The 27729-nt window shown below is 38.8% G+C and overlaps 1 protein-coding gene across 6 annotated transcripts in view; it reads right to left on the bottom strand.

Annotated features, from left to right (window-relative positions):
- The window catches only part of SAGE1 (sarcoma antigen 1), a 62090-nt gene that overhangs the window by 17097 nt on the left and 17264 nt on the right, over nucleotides 1-27729 (bottom strand). For 5 of the 6 annotated variants that reach the window (XM_055393829.2, XM_055393826.2, XM_055393828.2 and 2 more), the window contains 8 exons: nucleotides 19841-19990; nucleotides 18976-19065; nucleotides 18551-18734; nucleotides 18141-18269; nucleotides 14962-15125; nucleotides 11667-11819; nucleotides 7860-7992; nucleotides 471-565 (listed from right to left, as the gene is read on the bottom strand). In XM_055393829.2, coding sequence (XP_055249804.1) covers nucleotides 471-565; nucleotides 7860-7992; nucleotides 11667-11819; nucleotides 14962-15125; nucleotides 18141-18269; nucleotides 18551-18734; nucleotides 18976-19065; nucleotides 19841-19990 — 1098 coding nt within the window. The remainder of the gene's footprint in view (nucleotides 1-470; nucleotides 566-7859; nucleotides 7993-11666; nucleotides 11820-14961; nucleotides 15126-18140; nucleotides 18270-18550; nucleotides 18735-18975; nucleotides 19066-19840; nucleotides 19991-27729) is intronic. The other variant, XM_055393831.2, reaches the window with a different exon arrangement.

The raw sequence follows: 27729 nt of genomic DNA, 5'->3' as shown, positions 1-27729 counted from the left end.
ATTCCCCTCAATCAGTGCCTCTATTTCATTCTGTGTCTAGGACACCTTTAACAAGCAATAAGTAAATATAATGTCGTCAGGTTTTGTTTTTTTTTTTCCAGAGGGAAACCCCATACTTCGAATTTCTAGAGTTAAAAAGGGAGGCTAATATAATACATGAATCCAGTTATATTTTTCTTAAATTCCAAAATTATAATATCATAAGGTTAATTTTTATAAGAGAAATATAGATGTGTTTTATAACAATAACCATGGCAGTTAAAGGAAATAAAATAAGCAGTTCTCTTTTGTGCCGCCATGACATCTCCATGCTCTTAGGCATAATTTGTAAAGACAATGGCGACTCAAATTTATAAATTAAAGAAAATCTTATTTCAGGGGTGAAGTTTTTGATTCATTGACATTTTTGTGACAGGAATCATCATGGATAGAGTTAATACATATATATTTTTATATACAGAAATACATACTAATAAGTAGTATGGAGGCAGAGTTTTTAAGTAGCTGTCAAAAGCCTGTCGCCACTTCAGATTTGGCTTAAGCTTGTGAACTTTAAACAAGTCATCTGCAAGAGAAAATCCAAGAAAATATTACATTATTCCAGTCCCAAATTCCAAGATCTAAATCAAGCAACACACATCTATTATACCATTCCCTAGAAATTTCTAGTTTCTATTACATTAGATGAATATTTCATTCCAGTTTATTTGATTTGGGGTGGTACTGTGTACCAAAATTATATATAGTAGTTTTCTAGAAAATGATATTATTTCTCAGGTTACATATTTATCTTTCATCTGTGAAGCCACATAGCGTAATATTAAAACACTGACTCTGATTTATGTGAAATATTTCTCTGACCTCTTGTTTAGTTGCCAAGTCGTGTCTGATTCTTTTGCAACCCCATGGACTGTAGCCCTCCATACTCCTCTGATAGGGGGTTTCCCAGGCAAAAATACTGGAGTGGGTTGCCATGCCCTCCTCCAGGGGATCTTTCCAACCCAGGGATCAAACCTGCATCTCATGCACTGGCAGGCAGATTCTTTATCACTGAGCCAGCAGGGAAGCCCTTCTGGCCTCTTATGTATTGGTAATTCTAGTGTAGTAATTTTCACCTAAGGATGAATCCATGGTCACTGGTTGATGGAATATTTCTTTACTTTTAAAAATAGAGAATGTTAAAACAACAACAAAACAAACTCATAGACACAGAGAACAGATTGGTGGTTGCCTGAGGTGAGGGGTGGAGGGGTTGAAATGCTTGAAGGGGTTTAAATACAGACTTCCAGTTATAAGAGAAATAAGTCATGGGGATGTAATGTACAGCATGATTATAGTTAACTACACTGTATTGCATATTTGAAAGTTACTAAGAGAGTAAATCTTAATTTTTTCATCACAAGAAAAAAATTGGAACTATGTACAGTGACAGATATTAACTAGATTTATTGTGATGATCATTTTGCAATATATACAAATATCGCATCATTATGCTGCACACCTGAAGCTAATAGAATATGTCAATTATATCTCAATAAATATGGTTCTTGAATATCATCTGCATTATTAATAGAACTAAAGATATTCTTTAAAAAGCAGATATTCCCTATATTTTCACACTCAAATTTAATTATTTAAATAATTTAAAAGGATTCTTTACATTACATGAAAAATTCCCAAAATGTCTCATTATTTCCTTCCAAGGGTAAGAAATTTTTAATATAATAATTCAAAGTTGATATCCCCAGACATCAACAAACATGAACCTGAAACACTTATTATAAATAGCAAAGATATTATAAATTCATTCTCTATACGGTTTCTTCAGGTTTAATTGGCTTTTATCCAAAAAACAAATGCTTTACTTCTAGGAACAAAACCATCTCTATGCTGTATGCATAATTTCTCTACAAATAGAGCTATTCTTTGAAATTATGAATTACTCTGGTTAAGAAAGGCAACTACATATTTTCTTCCTTTTACTGCTATAATAAATTATTCACTCCTGCTGAAGCTAATTTAAATGAATTTACAAAGCCATAAAACGTAGGTCTTTTCTTCTTTTGGTGCAGGGTAGAAAGAACAAAGGGGAAAAGATCTGAAGAGATTTCTGGCTCATTGCAGCATGCAGGTCCTTAAAGGCCATTCATATCTTGACAGAAAGGAACAATAGATTGTGGAAATATCCTGTTATACTGTGTCTTTGTGTGAAGTCTGTGGGGAATTAGGCAGATTTTGGAAACTGACAAATTTAAATACCACCAGACTGAAGAGACATTTAGATATAAATAGATTAGATAATAAGAGTCAATAATAGTCTTAATATTTCTAACAATGCCAATTGCAATGATTCTACCCAGGAGCTAATTTAGTCTAGTTATTTCTTGTTGGATTTATTTTTTAATGGGGGTGAGATGAAGAAAATCTTCCACTGACTAGATTAAGGGTAGAGGGCAGTTAGGGTGACACTGCTTTTGTGACCCCATAGACTGTAGCCTACCAGGCTCCTCCATCCATTTAATTTTCCAGGCAACAGTACTGGAGTGGGTTGCCATTTCCTTCTCCAGAGGATCTTCTTCCCAACCCAGGGATTGAACCCAGTTCTCCCGCATTGCAGGCAGATGCTTTACCATCTGAGCCACCAGGGAAGCTTACACTGCTTTAGTCACTATCTTTGTTGCTCAGAAAATGATTTCCAAGGTATTAGATTTCCATTCACATGGAGTCTGCAGAATGGTAAAGATACCATGAACAATTAGCTCATCCACATTTGAAAGATGAGGAGGTGAGAGTGTGGAATGAGAGTAAAACGACACTGTCAACACCTCAAAAACTACAGATATTTTCTCTTCCGGTTCCTTTCTCCCCATTTCCTGCTTCAGAAAGGTGGGGTTTGAGTCCAAGCTCAGAAACATGCTATGTACTTAGCTCAGTGAGCTTCAGGAAATCACTTTACCATTTTGTGTCTCTATTTCATCCATAAAATGAGTTTAATGATCATCGCCTTATCCCATAAGATTGTTCTGAGGAACTAGATTATGGATGTGAAAACAACATACAAAATGTATAAATAGCATAAACTGCAAAGCACTGGATATAAAGTGATAAATAAATACCAAATTATCCTTTTTCAATTATTCTCTTTTCCTCTTCCTGATAATAACTGGTCTAAGATGGAGATGAACTTTATTCTTTACACAAGTTCCCAGTTCTTAATTTTTTCAAAATAAGTGATTGAATGTGACATATTTAAGAAGAGGACAAAAAGACAAGTTGCTACAAATGCTTTAGTTAATGACCCTCAATAGAAAAGAAAATTCCTAATTTCCCAATTGAGAGAGAATCTTTCCATCTGTGATAATCTGGTTACCACCCTACTGACATGATTCTTATGGTAGCTCATTGATCCAATTAAGACTCACCCAGGTAAATTTTGGTGCTTAAATAATTAAACTTTTCTTAACTATTTTGATGAAAATCTTCAATTAATAAACAAGAAACAGGGGTCACTTTTATGGACAGTTATTGTACTCTGCAGTACCATAGGGATATTCCAGACATCAATGTACATGACTTAAATTCACAACTTTTTACTAAGTGCCCTGGTGATGGAATCTCAGTTGAGCTATTTCAAATCCTAAAAGAAAGTGCTGCACTCAATATGCCAGAAAATTTGGAAAACTCAGCAGTGGCCACAGGACTGGAAAAGGTCAGTTTTCATTCCAATCCCAAAGAAAGGCAATGCCAAAGAATGTTCAAACTACCGCACAATTGCACTCATCTCACACGCTAGTAAAGTAATGCTCAAAATTCTCCAAACCAGGCTTCAGCAATATGTGAACCGTGAACTTCCAGATGTTCAAGCAGGTTTTAGAAAAGGCAGAGGAACCACAGATCAAATTGCCAACATGCGCTGGATCATGGAGAAAGCAAGAGAGTTCCAGAAAAACATCTATTTCTGCTTCATTGACTCTGCCAAACCCTTTGACTGTGTGGATCACAATAAACTGTGGAACATTCTGAAAGAGATGGGAATCCCAGACCGCCTGACCTGCCTCTTGAGAAACCTGTATGCAGGTTAGGAAGCAACAGTCAGAACTGGACATGGAACAACAGAATGGTTCCAAATAGGAAAAGGAGTACGTCAAGGCTGTATACTGTCACCCTGCTTATTTAACTTATATGCAGAGTTCATCATGAGAAATGCTGGGCTGGATGAAGCACAAGCTGGAATCAAGATTGCTGGGAGAAATATCAATAACCTCAGATATGCAGATGACATCACCCTTATGGCAGAAAGTGAAGAACTAAAGAGCCTCTTGATGAAAGTGAAAAAGAGTGAAAAAGTTGACTTAAAGTTCAACATTCAGAAAACTAAGGTCATGGCATCTGGTCCCATCACTTCATGGCAAATAGATGGGGAAACAGTGGAAACAGTGGCTGACTATTTTTTGGGGGGTTCCAAAATCACTGCAGATGGTAACTGCAGCCATGAAATGAAAAGATGCTTACTTTTTGGAAGGAAAGTTATGACCAACCTAGAGAGCATATTAAAAAGTAGAGACATTACTTTGCCAACAGAGGTCTGTCTCATCAAGGCTATGGTTTTTCCAGTAGTCATATATGGATTTGAGAGTTGGACTATAAAGAAAGCTGAGCACTGAAGAATTGATGTTTTTGAACTGTGGTGTTGGAGAAGACTCTTGAGAGTCCCTTGGACTGCGAGGAGATCCAACCAGTCCATCCTAAAGGAGATCAGTCCTGGGTGTTCATTGGAAGGACTGATGTTGAAGCTGAAACTCCAATACTTTGGCCACCTGATGCGAAGAGCTGACTCATTTGAAAAGACCCTGATGCTGGGAAAGATTGAGGGCAAGAGGAGAAGGGGACGACAGAGGACGAGATGGTTGGATGGCATCACCGACTCAATGGACATGAGTTTGAGTAAACTCTGGGAGTTGGTGATGGACGGGGAGACCTGGAGTGCTGCAGTTCATGGGGTTGCAAAGAATCGGACATGACTGAGCGAATGAACTGAACTGAACTGCCTACTAAAACTACAAAACTCTCCTATATCTTTATATTATATTATATCCTTATATATAATTAGAATATATAATTATATTATATGGAATATCAGGGCCTTCAAGAGCTACTAAGATAACATAGATATTAATAATGACAACAGTATTATTATTCAGACAATAATGACTGATAGCATTATTGAACACCTACTGTTTGCCAGGTAAGTTCGATGCAATTTAACTGTATTAAGGGCTTCCCTGGTGGCTCAGACAGTAAAGAATCTGCCTGCAATGTGGGACACACGAGTTCGATCCCTGGGTCAGTAAGGTCCCCTGGAGAAGGGAATGGCTACCCACTCCAGTATTCTTGCCTGGAGAATTCCATGGACAGAGGAGCCTTGGCGGGCTATAGTCCATGGGATCGCAGAGAGTCAGACATGACTGAGTGACTAACACAATTCATTTAACCCCAGTGAAATCCCTTTCAGGTAGGTACTATTATTATCCCCACTTTACAGATGAAATAGTTGAGTAACAGAGAGGTTAAGTATCTTATCCAGGGTCACGAAGCTAACAAACAGCAGAGCCAGGATTCATTATCAGGGCAGCTATACCCTACAGTTCAGACTCCAAATCTCTATGGAAACCACACAACTCAGAAAGTGAAGTAATGGCAGAAATATGGGTGGAAATTACTGCAGAACCTCAACATGAAACCCAAGTTAGGGCACAAGGACCTCAGCCTCAAAGGGTGTAAAAAACCCTATGCTCCTTGGAAGACACAGGTTATATAGAAAAGCCTAGAAATGGATATTTGAAGCCAAAGGGAAGAATACAAACTGAGTCAAGGATGAGGTGAACCCCAAATGGATGTATGGGATCAGGGAAGGGGAAGAAATCAAAGATGCCTCTGGGGTTTCTGGTTTGGAATGTTTGCAAAGGGATAATGATGGTCTAGGCAGGATTGGATAGAGCCCTCCCCCAAATGATCAGATAGATGATTTGCAATTTTTTTTCCCATTTCATAGGTTTCCTTTTGCTCTCTACTGTATCCTTTGATCCACAGAAGTCTTTAAGTTTGATGTAGCCCTATGTGTTTATTTTCACTTCTGTTGTCTGCACTTTTGTTGCATGTGAATCCACAATTATCTCAAAATAAAAAGTGTACTTAAAAAACAGAAAAATAATATTCTTAACAATTTAAGTGAAGATTAGCTAGTTTGATCCTTCATTTTATAGCTGTGAAAACCAGAGGTCATAAAGGTATATTTAATAAAACAGGGTAAATAAGCCCACAAAATACTTTTTATTGGTAGTATTATTAATCTCAAAAACATAATCTATATTTTATATAAGTGACAATCACCTCTTAGAGGATATTTTTAGAGTAGACAAAGAAATAAAGTAAATAGGCTAGCCAAAACAATCATTTATGATGACCCACTCTTAATCTTCTTCATTTGCAACATTAAAAGAACTGCTTTATCAGGACATTTGATACATAGACTATTTATAGCACTAAAAATCTTACGCTTTTAATGACTATATTAAAACTTGGTAAAGGTTTGATCCTTTTTGCAAAAATTAAGAAACCTCAGCAACTAAAAATGTTCATAACTTTACAAGGAGAAGGATACCATGAGGTACTATATTACTCTAAACAGACGTGGCTTCTTAAATGAGAAAAAAAAAATCTCCATACACATTTTCAGTGATGTCTGAGTAACAGCTTCTGGAGTTGTTCCTTTTAGAATTTTGCCATGGAAACCACAGCTTCTACAACTGCAGTTATTGCAGAAGTCACTCTTGTATCTATTTCCTTAACTTGCTACCTTGCTTAAAACAGATGCCTCAAGAGCATTTCTTATTCCTTTGTAGAGGAACTAACTGCAATCCAGTAAGGCCATGAAGCCCTATTTTCTGAAAAAACCATCAGATTCTTGAAGTGTTAACCACAATCAATTTTGGGGGTGCCCAAACTAGTTTACCAAAAGCCAAGTGCACTTAAAACCAGAGAGAAGTGGGAATTCCCTGGCCGTTTAGTGGTTAGGACTCTGTACTTCCAATGCAGAGGCCACAAGTTTGATCTTGCATGCCTTGTGATATAGCCAAAAATAAAATAAATGTAAATAAGTGAAACAATAAGAAAACAAGGAAGTGTGTGCACACACACATATTAAAAAAAAAAAAGAAGAGGGGTGACAACATTGGAGCTTGCAAACCAAAGAGCAGCATAAGAATCACACCCCCACACCGCGGAGAAGGGAATGGCAACCCACTCCAGTATTCTTGCCTGGAGAATCCCATGGACAGAAGAACCTGGCGGGCTACAGTCCATGGGGTCACAAAGAGTCGGACAGGACTGAGTGACTAATACTTCCACTTTCCCAGTTGAAGAGTCTTTTCTGTCTGATGCAAAAACAACAAAAGGAAAAGGAACACAACAGAAAGCAGGATGCCAATTCTATCTTTCTGAATCAGTTTTTAGACTTTTATACATCCTGACACCCATTACTCTTTGGATACATTTAAAATGCTTAGTTCATAGTCAACTTTTCTTTTTTCCTGTATTTTAAAAATGACTAAGGGCTTCCCTGGTGGCTCAGTGGTAAAGAATCTGCCTGCAATACAGGAGACCTGGTTTCAATCCCTGGGCAGCGAAGATTCCCCGGAGAAGGGAATGGCAACCCACTCCAGTATTCTTGCCTGGGAAATTCCATGGACAGAGGAGCCTGGTGGGTTATAGTCCATAGGGTCACAAAGAGTCAGACCCAACTTAGCAACTAAACTACCACCACACTGAAAAGATGACTGAATGGCATATACTTGACTTACCTAAAAGAGGGAGTAAAACTGGGTAGTTGTACGGCATCACAAAGAGGTTTACACAAGTTAAAGTTGTACTGGCTTTTAAATAACCAAACGGATATCCAAGTTCATTGTATTTTCCACTGCTAGTAACAAATACCTGAGAAGATCATGAAGTAATGTACAGTTATGACAATAAGGATTCTATGTCAAACCAAACTCACAGCAATATGCTATACCAGCATCTCTGGCACAATTCTAATTTAAAAATGGGAACACTGCTTTCTCTATATTTATGTCAAAAAATAGAATGTTCAGATTACAATTCTTTTATAAATTGTGTTAGGAAATGAAATAACCATTCGGAGACCACAGGCTGCATCAACAATACCCAAATATTTACTTGGTTAGCACAATGGAAAATAAGGCTGAAATACCACTAAGTGATACCAGCCATTAAAACAAATTGACTTCTCAAAAGAACAAGTGGTGACCAGAGTGACTGTTAGGAAAATGGAACATGGCCCCATGCCTAAAGTATGCAATTACAAAAACAAAGCCCATTTAAAGGATTATGCTAACATTCCTTATGTGAACTACTATTAAGTCTTGCTCTACTTCCCTTTGATGCCCCATTTCCCTACCCATTTATTCATTTTTCATCCAATAAATATTTATTGAGGAGTCTATTACAAGCCAGGCACTGGTGCTAATTATTTTGAGACAATTGTATTGAGCAAGGAGATGCTTTGGTTCAATCTGGAAGGCATTTTCTCTTGCAAATAATCCTGGTGGAACAAACATTCAATATAAATGAGAACATTAATCTTTATTCCATATGACTAGCTCTTATTCCTTATTCCTGATTTGATATATATGATATCCTGATATATATATCAGGTCCCATTCACCTGATATGCTATTCTGGAGTCCTCTAGCTATCACGATTTCTCTGTGTTCCATGTTCACTCTTGGGCCAAATCAGGACATTAGTATGTAATTTTATGGACCTAGACCTTTACCTTTTCTAACATCCTTCAGCAGGATATTTAAGACAGAAGTCAAACCCTGATGGTGAACAGAACCCACTTACTTTGCTAATTCTTATTCAACCAGCAACATCACCTACCAGTTCACTGAATTCTTTCCATACTTAGCTGTAGCTCAAAATAAATCTTTCCTATGTAATGGATGCCTCCACAAAACAATGGATTGTGTTAAAACATGACTCATCTACTAGATTATACCTTTTAATTTGAACCTTAATAGAAACAGACAATTGTAATAAAACATGTTGGACCTGGGCTTCCCTGGTAGCTCAGCGGGTAAAGAATCTGCCTGCAATACAGGAGAACTGGGTTCGATCCCTGGATTGGGAAGGTCCTCTGGAGAAGGGAAAGGCTACTCACTCCAGTATTCTGGCCTGGAGAACTCCACGGACTGTACAGTCCATGGGGTCACAAAGAGTCGGACACGACTGAGCAACTTTCACCACATGATGGATTTCCTCCTGTTTCCTAAGTGTGTATAATAGAAAGGGGGAAAATCATCATAAAGGATAAAAAAGTTACAGCCAGCAAGGATTATACCTATTACTCCTCTGAAAGGAGAAGCACTGTTTTTTGTTCCGTGCTCACTCTCTTTCTGTCTTTATACCCTCCCTTCCCACCCTTATACCTTCCTTCCTTCCCATAAGCCCATTGAGTTTTTCCAAATTCTTTATCACCTGCAGATTCACAGAATTTGGGAGTTCAAAGGGATCATTAGAGATCATCTAGTCTAGACAAAGTGTCTGGTCCAAAAACCACATAGTTGGTGGGAAAGCTAGGGTTAGAGTCCAGTTTCCATTATGACTTTCCAAAATTTCCTGGCTCCTGGTTCATCTTATTCTTTTTCATTCCCACTAATTCATTGCATTGCTGCTGCTGCTACTGCTGCTAAGTCTCTTCAGTCGTGTCTGACCCTGTGCAACCCCATAGACGGCAGCCCACCAGGCTCTGCCGTCCCTGGGATTCTCCAGGCAAGAACACTGGAGTGGGTTGCCATTTCCTTCTCCAATGTGTGAAATGAAAAGTGAAAGTGAAGTCGCTCAGTCGTGTCCAACTAGTAGCGACCCCATGGACTGCAGCCCACCAGGCTCCTCTGTCCATGCGATTTTCTAGGCAAGAGTACTGGAGTGGCTTGCCATTGCCTTCTCCAATTCATCGCATTAAACTACTCTAAATCAAAGTAACATAAGATGCAAGAGAAAGACATATGGCATATTTAAGGGGTGTTGCAAGGATCAAGGACAGGATTCTTAAGTTCCTTTGGAGAAGATTTACAAGGAAGATGCTATATAGAATAAAGAAAGGGTTTATTTGGGGGAAAAACTGAACTTTGTAATTTTATATGCTTTTATTCCAAAATGTTTTTCAATTCATAAATTCAAGTTTTTGCCTTGATTTTAACTTAGCATGCTCTCATCCCTATCTCTACATTTCTAGCACATTTTGGTGTATTTTATTGAAATATAAATATACATTCAAAAATGCATGAATGATAAGTATACAGTTCAATGAATGTTCATAAAATGAACATATAGTGTCATCAGCACCTGGATCAAGAAATAGAACCTGACCAGAAAACCCTTCGTGTCTTTTTCTGGTCACCATTCTGTACCCCCAAGAGAAATCACTCTCCTGACTTTTAACAAAATAAAAGGCAATCTTACATCTTTTTTGAACTATATAAAGTTTAATCATATGATATGTGATCTTTTATGTCTGACTTCTTTCGCTCAGTATTATATTTATGAGATCACTCTGTTTCTTGCACTTTTACATCCTTGCTTTACACCTGTTCCATTTTTTTCTACCCAGTTTTAGCATCTTTGTAGAATTCAAGTAGTTTAAAGACAACTAGTAGCAATGATTTCACATTTTAGGTTGAAACAGATGGTGGTCTGAAAGTGTTCCTTGCGTAAGTAAAACGTAACAATCACTGATTGCTGTAGTTTAGAAATAGAACAAACATTCTTACAGTGTAGGACTTCCTCACTGTATTCAAATAAAATAGTTGTGATTACCACATATGGATTTTCACAAATTAAAATCCAAAGGTGAGTCTATTAACAAATAAGCAAGCCCTCCTGGCTGAAGTATACCTCTCGGAAGAGTCAGTGTTGTACATCTGCTTCTGCATCTCCTTCATCCAAGGAAAATCCATACCACACACACCAATGTGGTTTGTACTACAAGAAGAGTTTGATTACATTATACTAATACATAAAGTAATTTCAGGTTTATGTTTTTGTTTTGTTTGTCAAAAATGTCTTGTACTGGGAATTCCCTGACAGTCCAGTGGTTAGGGCTCTACATTTTTACTGCAGAGGGCGTGAGTTTGATCCCTGGTTGGGGAACTAAGATCCTCCAAGTCATGTGGTTTGAACAAAAAAACAAAACAAAACAAAAAAAACCTTTGTCCAATCTGTCAAGTTCACAATAAGGACTGAGAACATTGCTTCAGCTGCAGAAGCCATAGCTGAATAGAATTACATCCTTTAGGCTAGGAATTCTTAACCTGGGTTCCCTGGATAGGCTTCAGGGGAGTCCTCCAAATCCTGAGATATGTAGGTTTCATCAGGTTCCTTAAATGGCAATGTATGGTAGGCTAGTGATTCATATCAGCCTGAAGTTATTTGCTTAGCCATGTTGCTTACTTGATAGCATTTGTGAGAAACATTATTAATAGACTCAGCCCAACTATTCCCAGATTAACCTTTGAAAGTTCTTTAAACAATTCCCAGATCTCCGAGTGGTTCCAGACATTTGGCTAACAACAAAGGGGAAGTACCTGCCAGCAAGTATGGGGAGATTTTCGTTCCAGGATATACTGAGTTAAGGGTGAAGGTTCAAGTTCATATTTGTCAAAGGGAAGTTTGTCTATTACCATTGGCTCACAATCTATACAGGAGAACCTCACAATAGGATGAGATGTTCGTGGAGGCTAAAAAACAAGAGGGGAAAATACAATCTGTTATCAAGACAGTTGACATATCTGACAACTCTGAAACTCTTTTTAAGTCCTTGTTGGTCATCCATTTTAAAAAATTTTTAATTGAAGGATAATTGCTTTACAGAATTTTGTGGTTTTCTGTCATACATCCGGAGAAGGCAATGGCAACCCACTCCAGTACTCTTGCCTGGAAAATCCCATGGATGGAGGAGCCTGGTGGGCTGCCATCTATGGGGTCGCACAGAGTCGGACATGACTGAAGCGATTTAGCAGCAGCAGCAGTCATACATCAACAAGAATCAGCCATAGTTACATGCAACTCTTTCATGTTTTGTTAAATCATCGCTGAGATATAAATGGTTGTTTTGAGAAAGATGGCTCTTGAGCTCTAAGTGTCATCAATGGCAGAGGGGATTCAGATTCTTTTGCTCTACCATCTACTTGGCATTGGGAAGAAGAATCAGATTCTTTCGCTCTACCATCTACTTGGCATTGGGAAGAAGAAAGGTAAATTATAACACTCATAACTACAGTTTTAGGGAAGTAAAAAATAAAACTGCCTTGAATATTAAGAACCCTGAAATTCAGATCCACTTTGTGACATTCAAGGCCTATCTTCCCTTCACTACTTTGTACTGTAAGGTTTCAGATAAGTCAGAAACTGCTAGGGAAGAGGAAATCCATGAAGCTTTCTAATGAGGTAATGACAGAGCTCGAGCCACTAACAAGCAAGGCGAACAATTATAAAGGAATGGAAAAGTCAAGATAGAGACTGAAAATGAGCCTGTCACAACTCCAGGGCCTGGCTGAAATTTTCTTTGCAGCTGAATTTTTATAGCATTTCCCACACCCAAACACTTCCTGAACAGCTAGAGATGAGGATGCTTTAGGCTGGGCTGAAAGGTCCATGTACCTGGGGTACCAGAGCAGATTGATGGAGCAGTCATTTTATTAACGGGTTTAGCTTGTGGGAATGGAGAGCACCAGTGAGAGAAATGGTGGCAGCAAGGGCAAATGGAGAGAGAAAGAGATAGGACAAGTCACAGTGTCAAGAGTGAGACGTGGCTCTGCATACTCTTGCTGAGAGATCCGTAAGGCTGATGTGAATATGATAAAACATCTTCTTTTCTTTATAAAAGGGAAAAACATGCTAATTTGCCTTTATGATTTACAAACATACAAGAGGTTTTGGGGACTGAGAAAAATAGCCTTCCAAAGTGCTTTTAAAGCTGGAGGACTGCCCCTGGTGGCTGAGTGGTTGGGTCTCTGCACGTCCAATGTGGAGGCCATGGGTTCGGTCCCTGGTTGGGGAACTAGGATCCCACACGCCCTGTCGTGTGGCCAAAATTTAAAAAAAAAGAAAGAAAGAAAGAAAAAAACCTGGAGGAATGGTAACACAAGCTATGTGAGTTACCTAGAATTTCTTCAATTCTGTTTTTTCCCTGATTTTAATTTTAATCAAACTTGTGAAATATTTCTGACTTATTAGATCGAAATCTATAAAAAGACATGAGTGAAACCCCATCACCAGCAATAATGACGCAGATTTGTAACTAAAACATTCACTCTGGGGTTTGAAGGAGCTAAGAGTAACTGGGCTCTGAGGTTTAACAAGCATGCCACCTCAGTGTCCTGAGGGACCGACGAGGAGATGGAGCCTCACCCACTGCAGGGACTGAAGATGGCTCTTCAGTCGTATATTCTGGCCTTCCATGGGCACCTCTGAAAAAAATGCAGGAGCCTCAAAATAGCAATCAGGAGAAAAATGCAGTTCATGTCAGAAATGTCTACAATTTAGATAGACTATAGATTGGCTGAATCTGGAAGGTAGTGGAAAAGCAGACCTTTTTGTGCTCTTTTCCCGCCCCACCCCTAGCAAGGATTGTTGTTGCCATTTAGTCACTAAGTCGTGTACAACTCTTTGTGACTCCATGAACTGTAGTCTGCCAGGCTTCCCTGTCCATGGGATTTTCCAGACAAGAATTCTGCAGTGGGTTGCCATTTCCTTCTCCAGGGGATCTTTTGAACCCAGAGACTGAACCCACATTTCCTGCATTGGCAGGCGGATTCTTTGCCACTGAGACACCTGGATGCCCCAAGGATTGCTCTGGCTTTTTTATATTGGCTGGGAGGAGGGAGGAGGATGAAAGGGACAATAGGTTTCATATGGAGCAACTACAATATCAAACCCTGTTCCACCAAATATAGTGAACAAAAAGATAAATCTTTGCTTAGAGATCATTTTTAAAATATTGCTTAATTACTCATCATTGAAAGACTCTTGGGAGTCCCTTGGACTGCAAGGAGATCCAACCAGTCCATTCTAAAGGAGATCAGTCCTGAATATTCACTGGAAGGACTGATGCTGAAGCTGAAACTCCAATACTTTGGCCACCTGATGCAAAGAACTGACTCATTGGAAAAGACCCTGATGCTGGGAAAGATTGAAGGCTGGAGGAGAAGGGGACGACAGAGGATGAGATGGTTGGATGGCATCACCGACTCAATGGACATGAGTTTGAGTAAACTCTGGGAGTTGGAGATGGACAGGGACGCCTGGCATGCTGCAGTACATGGGGTTGCAAAGAGTCAGACATGACTGAGCAACTGAACTGAACTGAACTGAAAAGTACACTGCCAAGGAACTCAAGTCCACTGATTATAAAAATACTGAAAAGTAGGCCCACAAAGTCCCACTACATGTCCAATGGCTCCCTCAGAGAATGAATGAATCTCTGCTTTGAATACGTTTCTAGAACCTATACACAGTGTAAACTAAGTTCTAATTTCCCGAGGATGTACATGAAAATCAATGCCTGCCCTTTTTATACATTGTGTTTACCATAGAAATCCAGTCAGCGGCTCTGAAATAAAAACCAAGCCACAGATTGCAACAGCATCAAAAATAACAATATTTTAAAATCTAAAGAGGGTAGATTAAGTGGTAAAGGCAACTGAAAGAAAGAATGCCCTAACAGAAAGGAAGTCCTCTCCTGCTTTTAGGTACAAACTAGACTTTCCAGTAAGTGATAGAAGGCACAGCTTAAGTTTCCAAGCTATTTTAAATGGTTCTCTGTAATCAGCTAATTGAAAATCCAGAATGATGTTTACCTTTTTGTTTTATGACACTTACTAGTGAAGGTAAATTCTGATCTGGCCAAAAAGATTCTGGAATTGGCCAATGTCCAACAGGAACACCAGTCTTAGAGTTAGGCCGCACATAAATGAGCTTATGACAACTATGCCATGGTTGAGCAGCAAATGAATTGCTTGGCCTGGATGAATCCATAAGTCCATCTGAAAATTAAACAAAAGACAGAATAAGGCATGAATTTCTTTGTACAGCCACTGATCTCCTTGTACAGATTTTTCAGTTGAAAGCAAAGTACAAAACAAGACCAAAACAGTGATTCATGAAAGATAGAAGAAAAAAAGTGACTCCACTAGACTTTCTAAATGTTCTCTCTAGCTACTCTTTTCTGTTTTTGCTTTGTTTTTATTATTATTTTTTTATTGGAGTACAGTTGCTTTACAATTGCAACTCTTTTCATCATCTAATCCAACCCCTCTAATCCGACATCCCATACCCTTCTTCCTTAACTGTAACCAAAATAGATAGTTATATGGAAAACTGTCATAAAGTTAGTTTTAAATTTTCTGAGATTTGACACAAATTAAACACACTAAACCACAACAGTTATTTTTTCAAATTAGGCATATGAAAATTGTTCATTCCCTGGTATAGTTTCACATTTTTGGAATCTGACATAATAAGTGATAAATTCCATTTAGATTTTTTTTCTATTTTCAACTAGATTAAAAAAGTATTCTTTACTAAAGTTAGACCCATGACCACAAAGGCAAATTCACTAAAAGGTAGAAGGAATGATGACAATACAATCAATCTATGTATATAACTGGGGAGGGGAACACAAAGTGAATGCATCAAGTTTATATGGACTACTTCATTATAGTTTCCTTCTTCACCCATATTAAAATCTCATGGAAACTGGGCATCATATAATGCTGAATAATAGACCCTGAGTGTATTTTAATTATTTGAGCTAGCATATTTCATTTGCCCCCTGAAAACAGGGCAAGGCAGAGTTACATAACCTTTAATGTTATGATTCATTAGTCTAAATTATAATTGTAAAAAATACGTGATAATGATTTGAGTCTTGTGTTTTTCTTAAATTGCATATCATTTGATTTACTTATTTAAGCATTACTTTAAACAAGTAATTACTTTAGAGCAGGGGATTTACTGAGGTCCATGGAGCTCTAGAGAATACATATAATGGCTTCAGGGAACCAAAAGACCCCCTCTGAAGTTGAGTTCAAAGTTCTGGAGATGTGGATTTTTCTGAGGAGAAAATTCTTAGCTTTCATCAGAATCTCATAGGTTAAGAACTCTGGACAAAGGGGAAATGGAGCTAGAAAAGAATGTTTGAGCTATTTATATGGCACGATCTAATTGGTTTTCAGTAGGAAAGTTCCCAGTTCACGGGAAGGTAATGAACACAAAATTATGGACTTGAGTGGTCTATCATTACCAATACAACATGTCCTTCCTTTACAATTAACTACTTTGAAATAGGCTGTGAGGCCTCAGTCTTCTACAGCAGGTGTTTCTTAAGGTATTTAACATTTATTATTTTATTTCTGAATGGACTTTAAAGCCATCTTTTATGTTTCCCAAAAATCCTGTTAAAATTTTTTAGATCAAAGTACATGAAATATATATATTTATATTTATTTGAAAAGTGATACCTTCACACTATCCATTCTTCCCAGTCAAGCACATGGCACATCTCCATTTAATATAGACTTTTTTGTTTCTCTTGGCAGAGTTCTATAAATTTATTCATAGAAGTCCTAGGCCATCTCTATATATGTTTTTTAAAACTTATATTTTAATTGGAGGATAATTGCTTTACAATGCTGTATTTGTTTCTACTGTACAACAATGTGAATCAGCCATAAGTATACATATATTCCCTCCCTCTTGAATCTCTCTCCCACTCCCCACCCCATCCCACCCCTCTAGGTCATCACAGAGCACTGAGCTGAGCTCCCTCTGCTATATAGCAGCTTCCCCTTAGCTATGTATTTTACACATAGTAAAATACAGGTAGTGTATATATGTCAGTGCTACTCTCTCACTTCATCCCACCCTCCCCTTCCCACCCTGTGTCCACAAGTCCATTATCTATGTCTACAGTAGGTGTTTTTTAATTGGAGTCCAAGAACCCCTGAAATGAAATACAAAATTATGTGTGCATGTGTTGTCCATGTACATTTTTCTGGAGAGAGGGGTCTCTATTTTTCCACTAGCTTCTTAAAGGGTTTTAGAGACTAAAAAGCAAAAAATTCAGGAACCATAGGATCCACTGCCTCAGCAAGAAATGTGTCTTTCTGCCCCTTTGCACTTACCCCTTTGCTTCCCCAGGCAGCTACCACTAATTGTGGCCACAGCAATTAAAATGTATGAATCAGATCAGACAAGCACTCTGGTGGTGATGGAGTCTAGGTACACACGGGTATGTATGCTGTGCATGAACTGACAAGAATGAAGACAAGCGATGGCCTAGAACAGAGCTCTGAGGGAGCCATGCAATGGGGTATGATTCCCTTTCCCAATAAAAAAGTAGTTCTGCTTTTGTATTTTGAGATGTTGAAGTTTCTATAAAATCTCATTTGAAGACAAAAGTTTCTTCAGTTAATAAATGGCCAAGAGGGACTTCCCTGGCGGTTAAGACTCTGCCCTTCCACTGCAGGGGCCCAGGTTCCATCCCTGGTCAAGGAACTAAGATCTCACAAGCCACGTGGTGCCCTCCCCGACTTCCCCCCCCTCCCCAAAAAAAGAACAGTGGCCAGGAAAATACTGGTGTAGGATCTTACAGAATAATAGCAGGTCCTGGTTAAACAATCACAAGCTCTTGCTGATGTGTGGTAACAAATACAGATTTCATCAAGATAGTTTGACACATTGGCGCTCACAAGACCAAAACCAGATGGCTGGTTAAGCAGCACTCCGTTGTGAATCTCCAGCTATTCGGACCAGAAATATGAAACAGGCAGGGAAAGGGAAGAATGTTCTGAGGAAGAATTGACATTGAATTAAAGCTAGAAAGGTAACCACAGGCAACGGATGAATGGCAGTTGTTTGGATAGATGTTTGTAACCACTTGAATGTGGGTGGCTAGTGAAGACAGTATCTCTTGCCATTAGTTCAATGTTTTCTCAGTCTCATATTGCTCTCCTATGTAACACTTTAAGGTTAAAAGAAAAAAAGGTGATCTACTGTACCTTCTCCAATAGGAAGTGGATCTGGTCCTGTTTTTTCAAAGTTAATAACTACACCACTCTGAACTTTTTGAACTAAAGATTCTAAACATTGATTCAACATTCTTTGTGTTCTAACACAGTAGGAGCGACCTAAACCAGAAGGAAAAACAAATAGTACAAGTTTGATCAAATAAAATACTACTTAACAGTATAAGCATTTGAAATGCTAAAATACAACTCAAAATAATCAAAACTACGAGCCACCAGGGAAGCTCACACTGGGAGCAAACCTCACACTAATGATGAGCTTAAGCAGCAGAGTTAAAAGATACAGAAGGGAAAAAAGTAAAGCTAGGATATGGCATTTACGGCAAGTGATACTCTGCTGCCCTGAATTCTTCCCTTTAGAAATAGTGAATATCCGCCAATACCTCCTGTGACTTCACACATCTGTGTGATGGCAGATTCATCAGTTGGTACACTCCCTATCTGCTCTGGTTCAGTAGAAGCCAATCCAGGCAAACGCAACACCAGGGCAAACAACCTTTGATCCCAACGAAAAGGTTCTTTAGTTAGTTCACTTCCAGGCAGAGGAGAATTCAAAGGCAGATGAAGCTGATAAGGCAAAATTGGAAAAGTTTCATCATAACAACTCATACAAAAATGAAGACAATTCAAGAGTTAAAGGGTTCACTTTTCTTTGATGTTGTCAATAAAATGAGGCAATCTTTCAAGGATTCCCAAGATGGAACGTTTGATTAAATTTATTCTTAACTGGGAATGTATGCCTCCCATGTGCAGAAATAGCTGCATGTTCTCCGCCATTTAAACGAAATTTAAAAAAATGAAATCTCACCTCTTCTTGAACACCAGAAGTACTTGTTAACTTGTTTCCATCTGTGATGGTAATTAAAATAGATGGTTCTAAAAAAAATGGATTTCGTCCCTAAAATACATTTAAAAAGTATTAGAGCCATGTAAAGTAATAAAATTGTATTTCAATTTTTACATTTATCTTGCCTGTGATCTCTCAAGTGTGTGATAAAAGGAAAAGATTAGGGACTGAAGTGGGTGGGGATCAAAATAACAATCTCTGCAGAGGTAATATTCAGAATAAACTGAGGAATTCTTATAATTCAGGAACCTCTCAAACTATAACATCCAAATACCCCCACCCTCTGCTTTCTAGATAACCATGAAAGATATTAAAGACATTACAATGGCAGCATCATCCACACCCATGATTCCATTCAGAATCTTTGCACAGAAAGGGGGATATAAGGGACTTATATCTGTAACCTGGATGTTGACTCTGGTTATTGTGAGCAGTTTTTACAGTAGAAAAGTGCAATGATCGCTGCAGCAAATGCTATTCTGCCTTCCTCTTATGATAGAGCTTTTTCATTGACTTGGGAGGGATGAGGGACTTAAGGACTCTGAAAGTTTCTCTTCAATTGTCTTGTTCCAATATTTTTCAGCAATTTATTCATCTCATTATAACTGATGATCTGATGGGTAGGCAATTTTAAGTATTTTATGGTCAAAGCACATAAAAGACTCTCCCTAAAGGATTTTTGTTAAAGTATATATTTAAAATACACGTGGACCTCCTTTTGGATGTTATGAAAAGGAGCAGAAAACTTGGTTGCCATGCCCAATTTTAAATTCTTACCCCAAGTCACCAAAATAAATTAGCTATACTCACTCAAAGAATTTTTTACCTGTCCATAATTGTCTATTCCAGATATTAATCTATTGAGATTTAACAAATCAAATGAGGATCTTAGAGCCTGACCAAGAGTAGTCAGTCCAGAAGCCTGAAGATTTTTTAGTTCACTCATGAATGTTGCGTGATTTTCCTTCCAACCAGCCTGAAAACCAAACATTTACAAAAAATTCCCAATTATACAATGAACAATATATAAAATGCAAACAACCACTAAATAACAAGTTTCAAACCTCTAGCAAATCAATAATTCCTTGTGTGCATGTGTGTGCTTAGTTGCTCAGTTGTCTCTGACTCTTTGCGACCCCATGGACTGTAGACCACCAGGCTCCTCCGTCTATAGAATTCTCCAGGCAAAAATACTGGAGTGGGTTCCCATTTCCTTCTCTGGTGGATCTTCCCAACTCAGGGACCAAACCCACATCTCCTCCATTGCAGGCAGATTCTTTACCCACTGAGCCATTGCGGAAGCCCAATAGTTCATTAATTATATTATATTCTATATCTTGACTGATCAAGTGGAACTAAAGCAAGCAATCAGCTTGAGAAAGATCTGCCACCCTTAATGATCAAGAGCAAAGATGCAAACAGTGAATTCAGTCCATTATGGCTGGAGGGCTTTGGCTCAAGAAGTCTACTAGTTTTCTATCCAGGCTCAATCAAACCTACCAAAACACCACAGTATTTACTTTAGTTTGACACTGAGGATGAGCACGGAATAAGGGGGAGAGGAAGGAGTTATTTTTTTAAATGCATCATCCTTGATACAATCAACTATTATGAGCATCTGACCTACCTGAACTTTTCTAACCAAGATTATTCTTCCCAAACAATACTTTCACTTTAAATGAAAGTATAAGGAGAATTATAGGAATGGAGTCACAAGTATCTGGAGACAACCTGTCTGGCATCCTTAAGCATTCAGAAAGCCCCAAATCTAGAGTAAGGGAGAAAGAAAAGAAACAAAAACATTTGGCAAAGAAGTAGCATAGCCTAGGCACCCCTAGCTGGTATGAACAGTAGCAAAGAACCAGAAACTCAAGGTCAACAGCCAATATGCTGTGGTTGAATGGTTTGTAGAATGGAAGGAAAGGACCACGTTGACTGGTCAGCAATGAGGCTATAAAAACAAAGGAGCACGAAATGCTAAGAAGAGAAGCAAAAATAAAATGGCAGCTAACAGGTCACAAAGGAGTAGACCAGCAAAGTAGAAAGCAGGCAGCACAGCTTGGCAAGCTGGTGGGACAAACGGCAATCTGAGTCTTGGTAGCCCTGAGGGCAGTCGTGTAATAAGCTGAAAGCTGAAGTCATGCCCACCAGACCAGTACAGCTGGAGGTGGAAAGCCAGAGCAAATAATGCAAAGCTAAATGAAATGATTGAAGTTTCATATTAAGCTAAAGACCATTATCCATACAACTAGAGCAACCATTATCTTTTCTAGTTTCACAGCTTTCTAAAGCAATCTGGGTCAGAATGACTGAGAGGCAGAAGAGATTGCCTGTACCCTACTATGAAGTATCTGCATAACTTTGAGCAAATTTGTTGGCTCTTAGGACCTAAATTTCATTATCTGAAAATGAAGAGATTTAGATAAACAGGGATACTGTGTGAGGCTGTGTACGTTACAACCCTGGAGAGCCATTCAAACGAGAATGGTGCCCCCTAGGTTTGAACAGTACCCAACCTTCATAACCATTCAAGGTGAAGGTGATCCTGATTTAAGATCCTTTCCAGTCCAACAGTCTGGATTCTGTGAAGTTAAAAATGTGCATTGTATGTGTGTGTTTCCTAACATATAAGTCAAAGCATCTAAAGGTAAAATCTTTCCATGTATTCCTTTGGCCCAAGGAATATCTTATCGGACTAGACAAACTAAATTTTACTTAAAAGCAAGGGTTATGATTTCAATTGTCCTCATCAAATACTTAGAAATATCAGCAGATGATTATAAATCACACTGAATTAAAAACTTACTCTTTGAAGTAGAAGAGAAGGTCTACAGCTGGGGGTGGGGGAGAGGGATAGTATCAATTCTTTCCTTTATTTATCCAACCAATTTTTATGGATCAACTATTCTATGCTGGGCAGAATGCTACATGCTGGAGATATTGAGAGGAATTAGCCCTTGATGAGTTCAAGCAGCAAAGGAATAAGAAATGCAGTTATTGGGACGGAAAGGACAAATAACCAGGGAGTTTGGAAAGCCTGTCACAGAAGATTGGGCATTTGAAGAAGTCTAATGGCAGGAGACTTTGGAGAAGGAAATGGCAACCCACTCCAGTAGTGTTGCCTGGAGAATCCCATGGACAAAGGAGCCTGGTGGGCTACAGTCCATGGGGTTGCAAAGAGTCGGACACGACTGAGCGACTAACACACATACACACAATGGCAGGAGAAGATCACAGGATCCCTACACTGATGTGAGGAGTGGAGGGGGCAGTCCAAAGGAAGAGAATAGAGAGTTTATAAAAGGCTAGGGCTTCCTGGGGAGCCACAAGTAATTTGATTATCATCGCTCTGGGTACACGGTGGGAGGCAAAGCTGATAAAGTGGGCTCTGACTGTAATGTGCTTTGTACATTGTGCTCAGTACTTTGGATTTTATCTATTGGCCCTAGGAATGACTTGAAGTTTTTAATTAGAGGAGTGGCATGATCATATCTGTATTTTAGCAAGATCATTCTCTTGGGAGTTGCAGAATAAATTGTGGGGTGGAGGGGAAGCTGAAGCTTGAGGTAGGGAAACTGGTTTGGGGAATGTTGCAATAGTTTACAAGAAACGTGATGAAAGCCTGAGCAAGGGCAGTGGAGATGGAGAGGAGGCTGCAGATTAAAGAAGTATTTCAGAGGTGGGTGGAGTCAGAAGGATTTAGTAGCTAATTAGGGGGATGTGTGAGGGATAAAAAGGGTCATACATTAGGCTGAGTTTTCTGGCTTGGGCAAACCTGTGAATGATGGGGTCTTTCACCCAGAAGCCACTTTATAGACTTTTTTTTTCCCAGAATGACTTCATTTAGCAATCTAACTTCTACACTGCAATCTTAGTTCTATCTGCAGTGAATGTGGCACTCCTGAGAGCCACCACACAATTCAAGGCACAACTAAAGAAAAAATAGTAAACTATTTAATCTGGTAAAGGATTGGGATAAGGTTTGAGTACCATCTAAGCAAGCACCCTGTAACTCATCAGTGTTTCAAATATTGTGTACAAATTGTCACTAATCCATCTGTCAGAATAATTGTTCCTTAAAATTTCCTTTATCATATGAGTTGAAAACGTTTTACAAATTGTTTCTACACCTGAATCACTGGCATTCAATTTTTAGGCCAATTCCAATCCTTTGCAATGAATTAGATAATACATGAGATTTGAATGCTAGGCCTATCTCAGTACTAAAAGTGTATGGGCTACATTTACTACTCAAAACAATAAACTTCCTGGTAGCAGTTTAGTTGTTTCTAGAGAAGAATTAATGCCCCTAAATCCAGTCCTCAGAATGCTGAAGGGGAAAAAAGGCCTAAAGAGGAATTTAAATATCTGGAGAGTCTTATTAATGTGAAAAATTCTTCCCAAAAGATAATTATTTAGAGCCAGTGGGAGAAAGTAGATTTTTATATTCTTCAGTCACTGCTTGTAGTTGATTTTTTCATAAATGAATTCAGGACAGCTCGTTGTTCTTAATAAAGTCTTTTATTTCAAACAACTCCAAAGATACCCTACCCTTATGTCAGTGAAACTTTCTTTTTTAAAACTTCGTATTTTATATTGGAGTATAGCTGATTACCAATGTTGTGATAGTTTCAGGTGGACAGCAAAGAGACTCAGTCATACATATACATGTATCTATACATGTATCCAATGTCCCACAGTAAAGCCTTTACTTCTGACAATAATTTTCATATATTTTTATGGAGCTTTACAGCTTACAAAGCACTTTCACACTTCACATTTGCCTAAGACAATCCTATAAAATAAGCATGGTATTACCATCCTATTTTGTTTTCATAAACCAGGAGGAAGTAAGATGTGGGTATGTCTTGTTTGGAGAACGGGGACAGTCAGAGAGGCACAGTCTGGAGTTGCACTACTCAGCCACGTGGGGCCACTGAGAACTTGAAACATGGCCAGTCTGACTAGCGATTACTTTTTAATGTGGCTACTAGAAAATCTGAACTGCTGTGGATGGCTGGCATTATATATCTATTGGGCAGAGATGATCTAGAGGGAGCTGAAGGTCAGGCAGGAGAACTTGGCCTTGCGTTGGCAGAAAATAGACTCATTACAGATTCTAAGGCAGGGAGAGACAGGATCAAACAGCATCTCAGGAAGGTCAGTCTGGCAGTGAATTATAGGATAGACTGAAGAAGAAGAAGCTGTAGCTAGGAAAAAGAAGCTAGGAGGTTTGAATAGGCATCCAGGTCTGAGGGAATCAGGGTCTGAATTAGGATAGAAATTAAGAGGAAGGGGTTAATTGAGAAACATTTGAACCACCAAGACAGGACTTGGTGACAGACAGACAATAGGCCTAAAGGAGACAGAGTATAAGATGATTACAAAATGAACCAGAGGGATGGGATGGGGAGGGAGGTGGGAGGGGGGTTCAAGATGGGGAACACATGTACACCCGGGGCGGATTCATGTCAATGTATGGCAAAACCAATACAATAATGTAAAGTAATTAGCCTCCAATTAAAATAAATACATTTAAATAATAATAAAAAAAGATCTAAAAAAAAAACCCACAACTTCTAACCTGAGAGAACTGAAGAATAGATGTTTAGGACAAAGGAGTAAGCTGGGGTGGGGGAAATTCTAAACTAAGACTTTGCTGTCTTCACAGATCAAGTTTTTAAAGTCTCCCAGAAGTAAAATGAGGATAACGATATGATAATAAATAATAATCACAGGCAATATTTATCAGTGCCTATGTGTCAGGAACTTGCTTATGCTAAACAGAACATTTTATATATACCCTTCTCATCTGAGCCTAATAACCACCCTATGAAGTGGGTACTATTATTATTTCCCATTTAATAGATGAGCACACTGAGGCTCAGAGAGGATAAGCATCTTGTCCGGGTCAAAACAACTAGTAAATGACACAGCCAGGATTTGAACCCAGGTAGTATGGGGTCGCACAGAGTCGGACATGACTGAGGTGACTTAGCAGCAGCAGCAGCCTAACTGTGGGCTTCCCTGGTGGTTCAGATGGTAAAGAATCCACCTGAAATGTGGGAGACCTGGGTTCGATCCCTGGGTTGGGGAGATCCCCTGGAGAAAGGAATGGCAACCCACTCCAGTATTCTTGCCTGGAGAATTCCATAGACAGAGGAGCCTGATGGGCTACAGTCCACGGGGTCACAAAGAGTTGGACACTGAGTGACTAAGCACAGCACAACACACAGCACAGCCTAACTGTAGAACCCACCAATGTAAACCATTATATTAGAGATTCTTCTACATATTCCATATATTCAACCCATAGACATGTCTTGTTATACTAGCTTAAAGGTTCCTAAGTTTAATAGAAGTTTCAAATTTCATTTAATTTAAACCTACTTTCCCTGATGTCAGAATTCAGAACAGTTGAGTGTGGGGAGCAGTGAACTGACACTTGGAAGACCCTGGTCGAATCCTGGCCATAATTAACTGGCAAAACAAGTGGTCCAGAGTAAACCGTTTACCCCTTACTGGGGCTATTTCCTCATTTAAGTAATGAAAATATTGAAAACCAATTCTAAGATCCTTTTCAGCCTTTATATTCTATTATTCCATACCTTGTATTCGTCCTTTATATAAATTTGACTTACAGGGACTTCCCTGATGGTCCAGTGGTTAAGACTCTGTGCTCCCAATGCAAGGGGCATTGGGTTCGATCCCTGGTCAGGAAGTTAAGATTCCATACGCTGCAGAGCACAGCCAAAAATAAATAAATGAATAAAATAGCCCCCAGTCCCTATCTACTGGTGACCTTGTTAAAAAAATCTGACTTACAGAAAAAAAAATGTCTCATATCTTAATAAAAATGCTAATTCAGGCCTTGTTTAAATGTGTATAGCCAACTAAAGACAGCTTAGAATATCAGCAGAAATAGCGTGGGCCTCTTAGTCTATCAATGACTTGGGTTCTCCCCACAGCTCTACAGACTAGCCCACTAGTTGTTTATTCCCCACTAATATCAGCACAGAAAAGAGAGAGTTTGTATTCCTTTCCTCAGAAAGGCAAAGCCTAAAAGAAATATTTTCTATTACCCTCTGCACCCCTATTTTCGTCTTCTTTTCTGGTCTTGTCCTCTGAAGCTATGGTGCTTAAAGGGTAGGTTCTGCCCCTACAACAGACCTTAGTGGAGGTCTGTCAACACATGTGAACTATGTGGAAGCTTTTCATGAACACACATCTAGGCTACACCCTCCAGCATAGCTTTTATCAGGAATAAGGCTGTTATTTAGAACACTGGCTGGTTCCTGTGTCTACCTTATTTATCCACTGGTTTCAATGGAGGAGGGAAAGGTAGGGATGTTGTTTAATGGCTCCCCCAAACCTCAGTATCCTAACACTTGTCCTTTCTGAACTCCATCCCATTTCAGCAGGACCATTTCTCTGATTCACTGATGCTTGTTTTATTTTTATGTTTTAAAATGAAGACCCCCTTTCCTCCAAGGAAATCTTGCCAGGAAGTATAAACAAGAAAAAGAGAGAAAAAACAGATGAACTGTCCTTGAAGGGGATGTGGGAGTGGTGTTAGAGCTCGTTCTGTAAACCCTTGTTCTATCTCTAAAGGTCACCTGTAATCCTTTTCCAAATTATAAATGATCATGTTAGATTTAGTATACAGTGATGATTTAATGAATGTGTTATTGGTTTCTCCATCCAAGGTAACTGAAAAACATTTTTTTAGGGCAGCTGCATCTAACTTTCCACAGGAGAAACGCCCCCTAAAAGACCTTACAAATGAAATATTTATAAATTTTAAAAGTTAAATAGCTAAAATTCTTTAGGGTGACAGCTTCTGAAAGGGAATGAATGGCAGTGAATCTTTTCAAACAGCAAAAATAATCCTTCTATATTACAGATTGTCACAAGCCGGGCTCTCTCTCACTGAAGGAGCATCACATGCTCTGTCCCTCTGACTGGGTGCTGAGCCACTGTGCAAGCCCATTTTAGGCACATGCACCCAAAAGCCTATTTGGACCCTGCCCTGAAGAGCAGTTCAATTCAGTCCAAGGCTTCCTAGCTGGTTAGCAAGTGCACCACAATGAAGAAAAAGCCTCACTGGATTCTAGAGAGAAAATACATATTTCCCTCTCTTTGACAAGACTTTTTAACTTTAATGAAAGGAAACGAAATCAGCCTGGTTATATGTGCCCTTCATAAACCCATACAGAGGACTATCCTGAACTTTGAGCTCTTCTTCTAGGTGGTTACAAAGGAGATGATGAACAGATTCGAGTATTTTCCCAGATGTGGCAAGTTAAGGCCAAAGAGTCTAAATTTAGCAGGGCCATCATTTCTCTCCTTGAAAGATAAACTATTTTCCTTTTTCCATCTGCTCTCCACAGTTTGGGAGAAACTTGTTCGCAACATCCCAGAAAATTTGAAAAAATCAACTTCAGCAGCATCTTTTCAACCAACTTAACCTTCTTCTCCAATTTACCATTCTATCATCTTTGTCATCACAAACTGTTCTTGTGTTGGTAAACTGATCAGTGGGACAGGATGACATGAAAAATAAGAAGCCCTGCTTTTCTAATCAACTCTGTCTCCTGAGAAGACAAATGACATTTCCCTTGGTCTTTGCCCTTAGCCTTATATGGAATATTTGTGCAAGTCAAAAGTCTTCATGTTTGAGAATTATTTTCTCGCAACTAAAATGGACTCCAATTC

The sequence above is a fragment of the Moschus berezovskii genome, chromosome X (assembly GCF_049115385.1).
Source record: "Moschus berezovskii isolate FMDL1 chromosome X, NW_MosBer_1.0, whole genome shotgun sequence".
NCBI classification, from domain to species: Eukaryota; Metazoa; Chordata; class Mammalia; order Artiodactyla; family Moschidae; genus Moschus; species Moschus berezovskii.
Note: the sequence above shows the minus strand (reverse complement) of the source record. Positions and strands in the feature narration are given on the sequence as shown.